The sequence below is a fragment of the Melanaphis sacchari genome, unplaced genomic scaffold (genome assembly GCF_002803265.2).
Source record: "Melanaphis sacchari strain LSU unplaced genomic scaffold, SCAv2.0 Contig64_pilon_pilon, whole genome shotgun sequence".
NCBI lineage: Eukaryota > Metazoa > Arthropoda > Insecta > Hemiptera > Aphididae > Melanaphis > Melanaphis sacchari.
This window is the reverse complement of record NW_020271462.1, coordinates 2,202,109-2,217,268: the sequence shown is the minus strand read 5'-3', so window position 1 is coordinate 2,217,268 and position 15,160 is coordinate 2,202,109. Positions and strand designations below refer to the sequence as shown.

The 15,160-nt window shown below is 22.7% G+C and overlaps 1 protein-coding gene across 3 annotated transcripts; it reads right to left on the bottom strand.

Annotated features, from left to right (window-relative positions):
- Positions 1-2,743: 2,743 nt before the first annotated feature.
- Positions 2,744-14,429, bottom strand: LOC112600468 (single-stranded DNA-binding protein 3-like). 3 transcript variants are annotated; one of them, XM_025347702.1, is made up of 16 exons: positions 13,717-13,772; positions 10,991-11,063; positions 10,755-10,816; positions 9,987-10,071; positions 9,876-9,917; positions 9,708-9,794; positions 9,528-9,623; positions 9,368-9,445; positions 9,246-9,291; positions 9,029-9,061; positions 6,904-7,106; positions 5,087-5,125; positions 4,851-4,911; positions 4,712-4,782; positions 4,423-4,623; positions 2,744-2,988 (listed from the first exon to the last, which is right to left on the bottom strand). In XM_025347702.1, the coding sequence occupies exons 1-16, from the start codon at positions 13,770-13,772 to the stop codon at positions 2,884-2,886; spliced, it is 1,338 nt and encodes a 445-aa protein (XP_025203487.1). In that variant the 3' UTR covers positions 2,744-2,883. The 3 variants fall into 3 exon arrangements, with proteins under 3 accessions (XP_025203487.1, XP_025203489.1, XP_025203488.1); XM_025347703.1 differs by lacking the exon at positions 9,029-9,061 and having other exon boundaries at positions 2,884-2,988; XM_025347704.1 differs by lacking the exons at positions 4,712-4,782; positions 4,851-4,911 and having other exon boundaries at positions 13,717-14,429.
- Positions 14,430-15,160: the final 731 nt, after the last annotated feature.

The following is a 15,160-nucleotide window of genomic DNA, read 5'->3' as shown; positions in this document are numbered from 1 at the left end:
TATATATATATATATATATATATATATATATATATATATATATATATGTATATACATATATATGTTAATATTTATATACACACATATATAAAGAATATGATTTAATATAAATGTAAAATAAACAAAATGCTTAATCGTATAACTTGTAATTAAATAAATCATACATGAAGATATTTTACTTAATTTTGAACACATTTTATAGAAAAAAATTCATTATAGTTATGTTTAAGATATATTTAATAAATTAACAATATAACCAATGTCTCGTACTCATGAATTTCCAGTCACCCAGCTAAGTATAATTCTACCTAAGGCTTACAACAGTACATAATATTTTGTGTATAAGCCAGTTAAAAATGTACATCTAGTCGTAGTATAAAAATTATAAACTATACTATAAATTAACTAATTCAATTACAGTAGAACTAATAAAATAGGAAACGATCAAAATTCACAATCCATGGAGACACTACCTGCTGTGTAACTAGATTAATGTAACATTAGATGGGACCGAATAAAAGTACTAGGAGGACCAACTATCCACTAGGTTATTACTCAAATATTCTCGAGACATTTGGCATACATAGTACATTATTATTATAAATAGTTTATCGTAAATAGTTCTTATTTCAAAACATAATATATGACAATAAAATAATATGATTAGGTAAGTATTTAATAATAATTTTTGATAAATAAAAAAATTGCACGTGAACTTTTTCATCTCAATTTAAATATAATTTTATTATTTTTGTAAATGTGATATGGTCAATTTGGAGATTAAATTAATTAACAGTCAGTTTTTTTTTTTACTGTTTGGTAATTAATATTTGTATTTTATTAACAATCAACAATTTTAGTTAACTCATATAATCAGAATATTGCCATTAAAACGTAGAACTTAAAATATAACTTTATTCATTTTTGAACTTCAAAAGTCATATATGTTTTAATAAACAGTAAATTGTATTTATTATTAAATCAAAAATAATTAATATATTATAAAATTTTATTTAAATTGAGATTTTACAAGGAAAAAATTATAAAATACTTGAACATTGTACTAAAAATACCATTTAACTTTCCAGATAACTATTAATAATATATACCACAGATAAACAAATAACTATGAAATGTATAATAGAAATAATAATAATAATAATAATAATAACTATATTAATTAAAACAACGTACAAATTAGTAGTACAATTTTACAACATTGTTTTCTTAAATAAAATCTAGAGCAAAACATTAAACCTTAGAGGGAATGTATTTGGGACGAGAAACAAATTAATTTCAATATAAATACAAATTTAATAACATTTTGATTAAAAAAAAAATATACAATAATAATTGATGTATCATAATAAAAAGGTGCAAGTTTCAGATAAAATGTTACATCATATTTATAAAAATAATAATTAAATATGAAATTACGGATTTACCTTTAAATAATAATAAATTTGTAAAAATAATTTATAGTAGATGAAGTTCTTAAATTTTTTTATGATTTATATTTTAAGTTTAAATTGATCGATTAAATTTGGCTAACCAATTTATATATATATATATACACACATATTTTTAACATGTAAATTTTACAATGTTTTTAAAATTCTTTTCATACTGCTAAATTGACTTTAGAGCAAATAATAAAACTTTTAATTAAATATTTACACAGTTCGTGGTATGCGTTAAATTTTTATAAGACTGTTCGAATGATAACTGATCATTATAAGTAAAATGGTGAATAATATGCATTATACAAAATATTTGCCATTTAGTATTATTTACAGAAGGAACCTACAGTTGTTAACTATTTGAAATAATTAGGTATATATTTTCTTTTAGGAAATAATAAGTATACACAGGCAATAAAATTATTTAACAATGTGGTTTTCTCCATATGATCAAGAATACAAATTTCAAAAATTCATTTAAATAAATTATTTCACATGGAGACCATTATATTAAATTTGGTTTACTTTAATATGTAATCCCATAATAGATTGGAATAAAGTTTTGATAAATAAGAATTGAAATATTTTATGATTTAATATGTAAGTAATAGTTAAATATTGTACTAATCATTAAAGATATATTATTCAAATGTAACCACTTGGATAATTATTTAAAAAAATTATATATTATGAAATGGAATTTATTTTTAACTAATTGCACTTTGCAATTAATAAACAATATATAAAATATTTGTATATAAATATCGATATTTAGTTTTAAAAAAATGAGTTTCAATTGGTATTTGCTTAAAAAACAAGTATTTAAAGTTAACAACTAAATGGCAAAATTATTAACAAATAAAATGAATTTATACTTAATATAATATGTTTAATACATTTAACTGTATAGTTTGTGATACGTAGTTATATTAAATTGAATAATACATTTATTATATACTTTTTTTAATTCATTAAAACACGAATTTTAAAAATATGTATAGATTTATCTATTATATTAAACAGAAATAATTATCAATACATAAAAACACAGTTATTTTAAAAAGTAGAAGTCCCAAAAAAACATAAAAGAACATTTTAAGTAAAATGTTAGTGCTTTTAAAATATTATGGCTTAATTTCAGCCATTACATATCATGGTATATAAAATAGTAATCAAATGGATGGTGTAATTACTTATTATAATGATATTACCACAACATAATTATTATGTTGCTTCTGATTTAAAATAATTTTTTTTAAATATATTCATAATAATTGTTTAAACATAAATATTTACACTCTATTAGTAATGAATTATCAAATTTAAAAAATATGTCAGGGATGAACATGTATTGCACTGATTTTTATAGCGAGAGTTATTTTAAATTTACAACGTGAAAATTTTAGATACCATCATTTTTTCACTATTGGATGAAATAATCTGATTGATCAGAATCCTTTTCAAAACGTTTGGCTTCCTCTTGCATACTTTCTTTTAAACTCAATATTGCAGCAGATTCAATCTGATCCTAAATATTGCATCAAAATAAATGTTAAGTACATAAAGATATAAAAATGTACTCTTATTGAAGTGCTAACGGTCATGGTTTTACAACACAAATAACAACTAGGACACAAACAGCAACACCGGAATATTGAAATAGTTTACCTTTATAATATGATAAAAAATTAATAATTAATACTCCAAAGAAATGTTTTTTGAATAGTTATAATTTGATAATATAAATGATTCTATTTTTAAATTGTTTTTAAAAAATAAGAGTTTAATTTTAATTGCATAATTGGGATTCTATTAAACATATTAATTTGTCAAGTTGTCAATTTCTCATCATTTACTTTAAAGTTTCTTCCTATTTTAAAAAATTAAAAATATTTTTAAAGACTGAAAATAGAAAATTATACACAACAGAATAATGATGACAGATTTACTAATTAGCAAGTCTTTTTTTTTCTTGTAGGATACCCCTCAATTTAAATGTCATAATTAGTTAAGCTATTTAACCAAGCTCAAACACAAACATGGATATTAATTGTATAATTTAAAATAGGGAATAGATATTAAATCTGGTTAAAGTCTATACTGATAATAAATAGTAATAATTAAAAAAATATGGATAGTTTACATATAACTTATTTCAGCTTCCAAAATTTTGCCATACAAATCAAAATATTACAGAAAAAAAAAAAACAAATCGATTCATCTGATGCTTAATATTTTTATTTTTAAAATGTAATTCAAAATAAATACCATTCAATATTGTTATTCTGTGAATCTTACTCACATAAGATAAAATATTGATTAATTATTTAATTTAAAATTTTATAACTTTTCATTAATTTTTAGCTGGGTAGGGGTTTAACTTAGTTGACATATTTTCTAATTTAGTGTAAAAATAAAACTTAAGAAACATGTAGACTGAAGAATAAGAATACTAATCTGAAAAAAACAAAACACATCTACACCAAAATATAACATACCAAGTACTAGTAAATAAATATATGCATAAGCTCTATGAACACCAATTTAAAATTCAGGCAAAATACACTGCAATACTGCTTTTAAAAGTTATTTTATGTCTTTAATATTTTTTTGGGAATCTACAAAATGTATAATTCACAAAGATGGTTTTTGTTAAACGCTTAAGGCAATTTATGACAAACTATAAGTTACAAATTTAAAAAAAAAGTCTGACCAAAAAAGATGAATAACAACTCGATAATGGTGAGATGAAAAAAATGGTGAACAATACTGAATGTTTAAAAAAAATTTAAATGCATTTTAATACTACATTAATAAAAAAGAAGCTTAAGTTACAATCAATTGTAATTATTTGCCGCTTTATGATTCTTGGTCACCACACACTTGTCATCACACCTTAATCAATATGTAGTTCATCGATTGTCTTCAACACCCTAAACTAATATATATCCAGGCCAATTACATTTTCTCCCGCTCCTCCAAATCCTGATAAATTATAATCGCCCATGCCACTTCCACTATCTTCTCTCGGTGTACCCGGGCCACCCGGTGCAGGTGAATTTTTCATACCATCTAGTCCTTCGCCATTCAAAACCGAATTCATTGTATTAGGACCCATTGGTCCTAATGGTCCACTATCTGATGCATTATTCATTGGAAAATCCTGAAAATAGTTTTCATGTATTTTAAGGAAACAAAATTTAAGTATGAAATATACATAATTGTCAAAATACTCTTAATTTATAACTTACACCAGGCATATTCCCTCCAGTAACCGGCTTCATCATTGTGTACATACTTTCTCCTCCAGAATTTGAAGAATCTTGAACATTATTGCTCAAATTAAGATCATAAACAACTTAATGAACTACCTATATTTATTTATTTTACCTTGAGGACTTTGCATTATTGGTGTGCCTGGTCCAGGAGGGCCGCCTGATCCCGAAGGTCCCTATATAATATTTTATTTAATACCTTAAATCTATTTTTATCAATATTTTTACTAATTCGCGATTAAAACTATCAAGACTATAAATATTATGAATATCTACATAACTTTTATTTAATTTAGTTAAAAAAAGGTTATTTTAGGTATTTTTAAAATCAATTACTAAATTTAAACTTACTCCATAAGCTCCTGGTGACGATGATGAATAACTCATAGGCTGAAAAAATATTAATGAAACATTTTGATTAGTTCAATGAATTTTTTTTTATATATATAAGGAGACTCAATGAATTTATATGTACTATATTTAAATGTAAGTATTATATTTTATGAGTTATAATTCTGACAAAAACATTTGATCAAGAGAAAAGTGAATCCTATATGTTTATTGTAATAAATTACTTCTTATAATAAACAAAAAATTTAATATTTATGTGTATAAATGAATATTTTAAATTTTAATCAATAATTTTCTTTTTAAATAAACAATCTAAACAGTGAAATGCATAACATAATTTTATATGATATGGTCATAAAAATAATGTTTAAGGAGTCACTAAAAATAAATAAAATGTAAGAACATTATAATATATTTTAAATTAATTTCTGTTTTAGTGGTTAAACTGTTTAAGTTAATATTATTAGCTTAGCAAAAGGTCAAAATAATAAAATAACATTTGATTAGTTGGTTCATTAAGTAAGAAGAAATATTACAATTTATTTCAGAAATTATTTTTAAACAATCATAGAATCATGTAACACTATTAAGTAATTTATATAGAAATAAAGTTATTAAAAAATTGTCATTTAATTAGACTATTGAGGCCATATGCCATCACAATTTAGCTAAATTATGATAAATGTCAGTTATTACAATTTTATGTTCAATAAATATTAAAACTGGTTTTTGAATATTCAAATGTTATCAATCTATTTTTTTTAAATTTTTAATAATATTGCTTTAAAAATCCTAACATTTTAAACAAGAAATTACTACACTATAATCATTTATTGGTGATACGATATTCAAAGACAAGTAATTGATTATATAATTTAGAACTTCTTAATAAAAATTGCATGCATTTTAAGATACTATGGAAGTTTTCATGTGTTAATAGAATAGTAAATTTTTTTTAATATAGTATGTAGTAATGTAGAATAATTCATTTGAAAATAATAAAGATGAGAGACATACTGTTGTTCTAATTTAAGGCAGAACTAAAAAGGTATTTTTGATTTCACTTGATAAGTTAAAAGTGTTATAACAGTTAAATAAAATGTAAATTAAGTAAAAAGAGGGTCAGGATTAATATTTTCAATTTATTCAATAATAAGCTAAGATCGACCTTACATGTGTAAATATTTCATTAAATAGATTACTATTTTCCATTTTTTCAACTGTACAATAATAGTAATTTATTAAAACAGTTCTTAAGCGACAAAATCCAATTCAACTTTAATAGAGAATTTAATTATATATTATTGTGTAGAGGTTATATTAGTTGTTGTACAATGTAAACTGTCAAAAAATTTTATTAAAATTGTATTACAAGATGTTTTCTGGGTTACCAGGTTTGATTTTGAGTAGTAACTGAATTGGTTACATTCAAAATCTTAAATGAAAATACAGATGCTTTTAAATAAATAAATAAATAAAAAAAATCATTAACTTTAGTTGTAATTATATCAATATTTTTACTAGGGATGTATAACAAATTAAAAATTTTAAGCTTATAACAATTTATAAATTAATAAATTAAAAAGTTGAATTAATCTGTAAAAATAAAATAAAAAACACCACACAGAAATTATAATATAACTCAACACTATAACAGCAAAACAATAACAATGAACATGTTAATCAAACAATGTTTAAAATAGTATTGTTAACTTAACTTGATATTTGTTTATATAATTTTATCACAACCAATCTATGGTAGGTAAATAAATTAACAATACAATTAAAAAAAAAAAAAATAAGAAAAAATAACTCACAGTATTAGCATTTGGTTGCCATTGTGGTCTTCCAACAAGTCCACCCATAGATAAAGGCATATTTGGCCCACCACCACCAGGGCCTAATGTTGTATTTGGAGGAGGTCCACGCATTCCAGGGCTGTAAGATCCTAATGGACTCATGTTTTGAGTATTTTGACCTCGAGGAGGATTCATACGAGGATTCATTGGCCCCATACCTCCTATTAATTAAATAAATAGTACACATGAAAAATATCTGTTTTTTTTTTTTATATATGAAATAAATTACATTTACATAAGCAATAACTAATTATGAAGTGCATATAATGAACAAACATATACGTTGAAGTCTAGTTTTTATTGTTTGAATATTAAAACAGTATATGTATTCTTAATGCAATAATATGTGCTTAAAAAAAAATTATAATAAAAAAAATAATCAATACATTAATATGAAATAATAGATTAATATTTAAATATTTATATTAATTAATTAAAACAACTTCGATAAATAAAAATAAAAATTTAAGCAACCTTATAAGAAAAATTTTATCAATCCAAACTATAGCATACATAAATAATTAGATTTATGACTTTCCATAATTATTTATTGAATTCTATTTTATTTATTTTAAAATCAATAAAAATAAAAATAGACATAACAACACTCCTAATCTTATAAGTGAATGTAGGTAAATATATAAGATGATTAAATGTCCTTAGTAAAAATGTATACCTTGTTATTAAACGGGTTTGAGTTTAATAATAAATCATTGTACATAATGAAAAATTAATATGAGTAAAAATATACTGGCTTAGGTTGATGATATTTTGAAAGATAAGTCTAGGGACCATATAGACCCCTCACTGGCTGCACCCTAGCTGATGGTATTGCATAGTTTAAGTTTTGATATTTTTAACATTAACAATTGAACATTAAATAGATTCCTCTTATAGCAACTTAAAACCAACTATCTACTCTATCTACCTAATCAACGCATAGTCATCCACTCTTGTTTACTAAAAAAGTCATATTCAACATTACAATGGAAAATAATATTTTTAATATTAATTTAAAAGGAGAATACATTTTTTTAGAATTTCTAAGAAGTATTTTATTTGTTACCACTCCTTATGATTTAAAATATATAATCATTTTAAATTTTGACAAAGAGGAGAAAATTTTAAAACATTCCATTTAGTCTAATATTAAAATATATTTTATAATACATAAGTATGAAAATATTATTATTTTTTTCTATAATTTGATGATCCTAAATTAAATTAAAATGTAATAAATTAATACTATATTTTATAAATATTTATTTAAAAAAAAAAAAATGCAGACTTATTCAAAATTTGTAATTTTAGACGTCTGTTAATCAAATATTAATATTTAACCATACAACTACCTAAATAAAGCAATTTTTAGTTAAACATTATTAAGTTTTAGTAATAAACAAAAAATTATACTTAAAGCATAATTATTTATTCATTTATTAGATATTGATCTAAAAAAAAGATCATACTTTTTCAAGTTAGATTTAAAATAAAAATGTAGAAAATCAGTCGTATTTTATTACTAATAAAATAGAACAAAAAAATGGAGTTAACTTAAAAGATTTTTATTGTTGTGTGAGTATTTTTTCTTTAAGTTTTTTAACTCTGAATAGTTTGAATTTTAAAGCATTTGTAGAACACTATAATTGTTTTATTTATTTTATTATTAATTAAAAATACAATTCATCAAATATACACATTTTAATTATACTTAATAACATCAAACACAATGTATGAAATTGAATTAAGAATTTAATAAAGGAAATGGCAATAATTTATAACCATATTTATGCTGGAAACTTATTAAAAATACAACAGAACATATTGGTTATACCATGCTTTTCCATAACAGAAAAAAAATCAACAAAATAAATAGATCATAACAGTTATTTTAAAATATGAATCCAATACAAAAAAATGCAAAATAAAATAAAAGAATAAAGACATTTAATTTAAAAAGACTTAAAAATTAATATAAATTCCAAGAAAAACGGTGTTATTTTATCATCATTATAAAATTAACTACAAAATATTTGAGTTAAGAAATAGTGTGCATAATACAATTAAAATAATACCGGCCTACCTTGCCAACCTACAACATATTCTCCAGCTTCACCTACAGGAGAAAAAATTATTAAGCAAATAATTGATTAGTTATATATTTTATATTTTCATTCCTAGTTAATAAAAATTATTAAAATACACCTAATTACACAACAAATATTTTTAAAAAGTTAATTATAATTTCAGATTAATTTAATGTTTTAACATAACAAGTTAAATATCATAAAATAGTTTACCTTGTCTTAAAGGATCCAGGCCAGGCATCATTGGCTGACCTGTAGGCTAAAATATAAATTATTTATTAATTTATAAGTTACTCATGTATTATATAGTGATAATTATATGATTGTTAACTTACAGAATTAAAATCATTTCCTAACTGTGACATGCGAATTCCGGGCCTTGGACCACCTGGATAACGAGGACCCATAAAAGGCTAAAACAAAATAAAGTATCAGCATTTAAATTTGACACATACTTTACGCAATTTAAAATTTAAAATAAAATTATTAACAAACCTGATTTGATAACATTTGTCCATGTGATGGTGGTTGAGAATGAGGAGATTGTTGTGCTGAAGAATGACTCGGAGGTGATGGTCTCATTGATGCATTCTAAAATGTATACAAAGAAATTTATTTTATTTTATCAGAGATTACTAGAATTAAAATTTATAAATTATTTTAAAATATACGAACTGGAAAAAATCCACCAGACATTGGACCTCCTGGCATTCCATCATTTGGAGGCATTTGTCCTAAAGGACTAGGAGAAGGTCCAGCATTCTATAAGGAAATACATTTAATTTAATTGTCTTGATAATATTAGTTGATAAAATTAAATATTTTGTGATCTAAATTACTTACATGTGCAATACCATTTACACCATAACCTGAATTTACAAAACCCTAAAAAATAAAAATTCCTATTATTATAATAACTATGTATAATAATTTTAACAACTATTAAATGCATACATAATCATGAAATGCTTTAGCTTCACTTGAATGTTCACATGTATCACGGCGTTCTGGAGCTGCACAATATAAATCCCAAAATACACTAAAAATATAAATCAAGTTAATCAAAAAAGAATTTAAAAATATAATTTTTATTAGTAAAAAGAATCTACATCCTATAAATTTAAATAGTTTTAATAATATATGCTAATAACTAATAAGCTATGATAAACACAGTTATTTGTAGTTATGTACAGTTAATTTTAATTTTTTAAAATCTATTACTATTAACAACTAAAACATAAATAATTTTATACGAGTACATAAAGTGCATATACAATTTCCAACTGATAAATAATTGATTCCTAATTACCCTACTAGTCAAAGTCACTGATCTCATATCAATACATCATTTTACATTGCTTGTATTGACAATCTTTCTCAAAAAATCATTAAATATCAATGTTAAGACATTTTTGATTATGAAATAAATAAAAGTAAAATTATAAATATACTAATTAGGGTTCTATCACTAAGTAGCTTTTCTCTTTATCATTCATATCTCAATATATAACAATGTATGTTAGAAAACTTTGCTTTCGCATATCTATGCATACAGATTATATATATTGTTAATAGTTAATAAAAAAAAAAAATCCACTTAAACAGTTTATCAAGAAATAAAAACTAAAAACTGAATTTTAAAACTTTTTTAAACATATTTAGTTGAAATGTTGTAAATGCAAAAAAAATTCTTAGTTTGCATATTTTATTTATGATACTTACCACCACCAAGAATGTAGGAACCCTGGGGGTTCACCTAATGTGATATTCTTTTCCCATCTAATCTAAAATAATAAATAAAAATAACTCATATTAATGTCCAATTTATTATTTGACAAATTTTAATGAATAATAAAAATTATTATAACCTATAATTGACATATTCTGCCTAATACAAAAAAATATATATTTAAATAAATATAGAACACAAAACAAATTAAGTATAACTAAGTACTCACTTCGTTTAAAAATGTTTGAGCTGCTTTCTGAGCTCCAATATGTAATAAATACTCATAAACATATAATGCTAACCTAAATAAATAAATAGCAAAAATGATTATAATTATTCTTATAAGTTTACATATTTATACATAAATATATAGTTTTAATTCAATTTTAATATGCAGTGAAACCTCTGAATAACAGAACCTTTTGGTTACCAATATTTTGTCCTATTTAAAGGAAGTAAATTATTGAATTTATATGTATTTAGTTAAATAACATTATTAGTTAATGTTTTAATTTCATAATTTTAATATTTTTATAATACATATTCAAATATAAAAAAAAAATTACATACAAACATAAAAAAAAAATTAGTCTAAACAATTTTTTTATTGTTAAACTATTGTAAGTGCATTTTTCTGTCATTGTTTTATCATTATTTTTATATTAAAATTAGGATAGATGCCCACTATTCAGAGGTTTTACCATTAAAAGTAATAAATAAAAAAAAAATTACTGTTGGAAGGTATCTGGTTAAAGAAGATTTTACAACATAGTAGAAAGCTATAAAATATAGAACATCTATCTAACTCCTTTTTATCAGTATTAATAATTTAATTTGCTGTCTTTAAATTCAAACTTAAAATGATTTAGTTATTAACCAATTTACTGGACATAATTTCAAACAATTTCAACCAACAAAAAATTAAATGCCAATTCACTAAGATAATTTAATTGGGTTTACTATATTTATATAATTATAAAATATCATGTAATATTGAGATTCAAAACAGAAAATTTGAACACCTACAACATTAGTTTTTTAATATTCTAATAATACTTCAAATCTCTACACTATTTTTATTGACAATTAGTATTGGCAGCAATAGCCCAACATTACCAAATAATCTATTAAATTACACTATTAAGAACGAGTAATTTAAATATTTTACTTAAAATAGCCAAAATTATAATATATATTTTTTTATTAATAACTAAATATAACATTATATTCTATTTTTTATTTATTATTTACATCTTCAATTAAAACATTAGGTTAAATACATTTTTATATTTATATTTATGTAAACAGTACTAACTACGTGATATTAATCTTAAATTTTTTAACTAGTAAATCTTATATTGAAAGAAAAATAACTACTGAACAAATTAGTGTTTATTTTAATTCTATAAATACATTTATTATAACAAAATTAAATATTTAAAGATATCTCTATCCTAATTTTGATTTTTATATTAATGTCAACAATTTTTATCAATAATTATGAGCCACTAGAATTTAAAAAGTACACCCAACACAAGTAATTATATTAAACTAATAGAACAAAGAATCAGCACCAATCCTTTTCATATTATTGTAAGGTTTGAATTTTTATGCAAATACATATTATTTATAACGAATTGTCATAGAAAGAACATTTGTATATACATATTTGTTTTGTTTACCCAATTCTTATTCTTAATAAATGAAGTATACTTTTATGGATTAAACCATCTACAGTCAACACACAAACAGTTGGTATTTAAACCCAATCATCAATAATTGCTTTAAATTAGAATCATTTTAAGTTTTCTATGTTTTACTAAAACATTTTTAATATTTGTTTTTTAACTGAAATTTCAGAAAATATTAGTTGTTTTGATTTAAATATAGTTCACTTATTGATGAATCAAAATTTAATTTAAAACCTTCTAACCAAAATCTCACAATTTTTTCTGGTAATATAATTCTATTTTATTTTTTTTGTGGCTTTAAAAAATTGTATGTGTTCATTGACATGTACTTGGGTGAAAATGTGTCCATTGGTTATAAATAAACTATAAATTCAATAATATGATAAAATTTCATGATTAGATTCGCTCACTAATGTTACTATATTTATTTTCTAATTATATAACCAAATTACCGTGAAATCTTTTTATCTGAATTTTTCTCTTAAAACACAACTGGCTTCTACCTTTTTTACTTATATAATACTCAAATAATTTTAAGATTATTGTTTTACTTTATTTTTAATACATTCTTACTTTGCTTAATCAATATATTTTAAAATTTAAAGCTTTAATACATAATATATATATATTACTTAATAATACAAAGTATTTTATAACTTAAGTACAAAATTATAGATTTAATAAACAATCAATAAACTTGTACAATGTTTTTCAATATTTTTAAATGTGTATTTATTGGTCAATGACACACATATATATATATATAAATGTTTATTTCTAGGAATTATTTTAAGCATGAATGAAGCCTTTAATCATTTAATGAAAAATATGAGTATGGAGTATGATTATAGTAAAGAAGATAATAATTTAATTCATAAATATACAGATTATAATTATGTCAACAATAACTGATAGGTGGTTTAAAAGTATTTTAATTTTAATTTTTTTTTTTTTTGATCCAATAATCATAGAAAAAAATTAAAACAATGATAATAGAGTTATATGAGTACCTTAAGTTTGATAGTTAATTCCTTACTACTTAATAAACTATAAATACATAAGATAATTTTTAACTAATAAGAAAACTATTTACATGGATTGTATTTATATTTTGTAATTATCTAGACTTAATACTTATTAATAGATACAAGTTAAATCTCAACACATAAATAAACAAAATAAACTAATAAAATAACTACACAATATATTAAATCTACGCATATACCTACTGCAATCTAAACTTTAAATGAAAATAGTGACTCACTTTTCTCTAGCCTGAGCATCTGATGGCACTGTTGCGCCCTTTCCTTTTGCATACATCTCAATTTAAATTTGTCTAATATCTTTAACTTCAAACAAAGCTGCAATTATGGCAGCAACAAAATAAGCAACACTATGCAGACACTGACAGAAGCACAATAGTTATCATTGTAGTGTATATTTTAATGGAAGTTTTCAGACACGTTCAAAAAGCTTATATGCGGTTCTTGATCAGTTACTTTGTAAATCAGCGCCGGATAAAGAAAAAAATTACTTTAACTTATTGCGAGTTTCTTGTTTTCGTTATTATCAGATACACTACAATTCAAACGATTCAAACAGCCGTTTTACGAAATGAATTCAAGATTCGTAAAATGATTTGTTGGTCACGATGATTCAGAGATGCAAACTTAATAAACAACGCACGATTTCGACAATTGTTTTGCTTCAAAGTACATACACTCGGTCTAAGGAGTACGAACGTCTAATAAAATACACGTTTACGGTCGTGACTATATTATATTTTTATTGATGAACGGACAGAAGGACGGACAACTGAATGTAATAAAATGAACGCGGAAAGAGTAAAACAAATAAAATCTATTTAAAAGAATAAAAAACACTGTATTAATTTTCCTCCCCGAAAAATTAAATCGATGCGGAGAAAAATATTAGAGTATTACCTACGATCGAGGTGCAGCGGGTAGAGACGACGTCCAAGATAGTTCTTTCCGAAAATGATAATAATCAAACATTGATAAATAACTGCGGTGTTGCCAACCATACAGGCCTTACACTTTCACTACAATTATCGCCTACCTCTCCACTAAAGGAACGTCCCACCTACAATATTGCAACTTGCTGCGTAAGAGCAGCGCGCCGATGACTGAGAAAACACAAATCGAAACAATAAAGAAATAAAATACAAAAATATTATTATCACTAGTGGGCAGTGGATTCAGATTCCCCACTTGGTACTTACACAGCTATATAAAAATGATCGAAATGACGCGTATCGTTTTTTTCTACAGTGTTCAAACACAAATACAGTATACTGAAAAGTACTTAGATTTTAGATTATTAAAATAAAAATACTGTACAAATTTTCACAGTAATTCACCCATGAATTGATCCCCAATCAAGTAAATTGTTTTTCAATTTTATTATAATAATTAAATTGGTAACAAACAGTATTTTTCAATTAAATATTTTGATTAATTGGTAACTTGTTTCCAAATATTATCATTTATTTCCTACATATCATGATCAAGTTGGATCTAATCCATTGCTAATCATATCAAATTTTAGAAACATATTCACTAAACAGAAAATATAATAATTAGAATAACTAATAAGTAAAAAAATACATATAAATAAAATATTAAATAAATATAATATGTAATGTTTAATGGTGAGTTAGTTTTATATCGTTAAGATAACCTCCTACT

What these genes read in the sequence shown, in the direction of transcription:
- LOC112600468 (XM_025347702.1), bottom strand. Translation starts at nt 13,772, where the DNA reads ATGTATGCAAAAGGAAAGGGCGCAACAGTGCCATCAGATGCTCAGGCT. An exon ending in CTCAAACATTTTTAAACGAA is followed by an intron (nt 10,817 to 10,990) that starts GTGAGTACTTAG and finishes TTATTATTTTAG; the next exon opens with ATTAGATGGGAAAAGAATAT. An exon ending in CTGGAGGGAATATGCCTGGT is followed by an intron (nt 4,624 to 4,711) that starts GTAAGTTATAAA and finishes AACTATTTTCAG; the next exon opens with GATTTTCCAATGAATAATGC.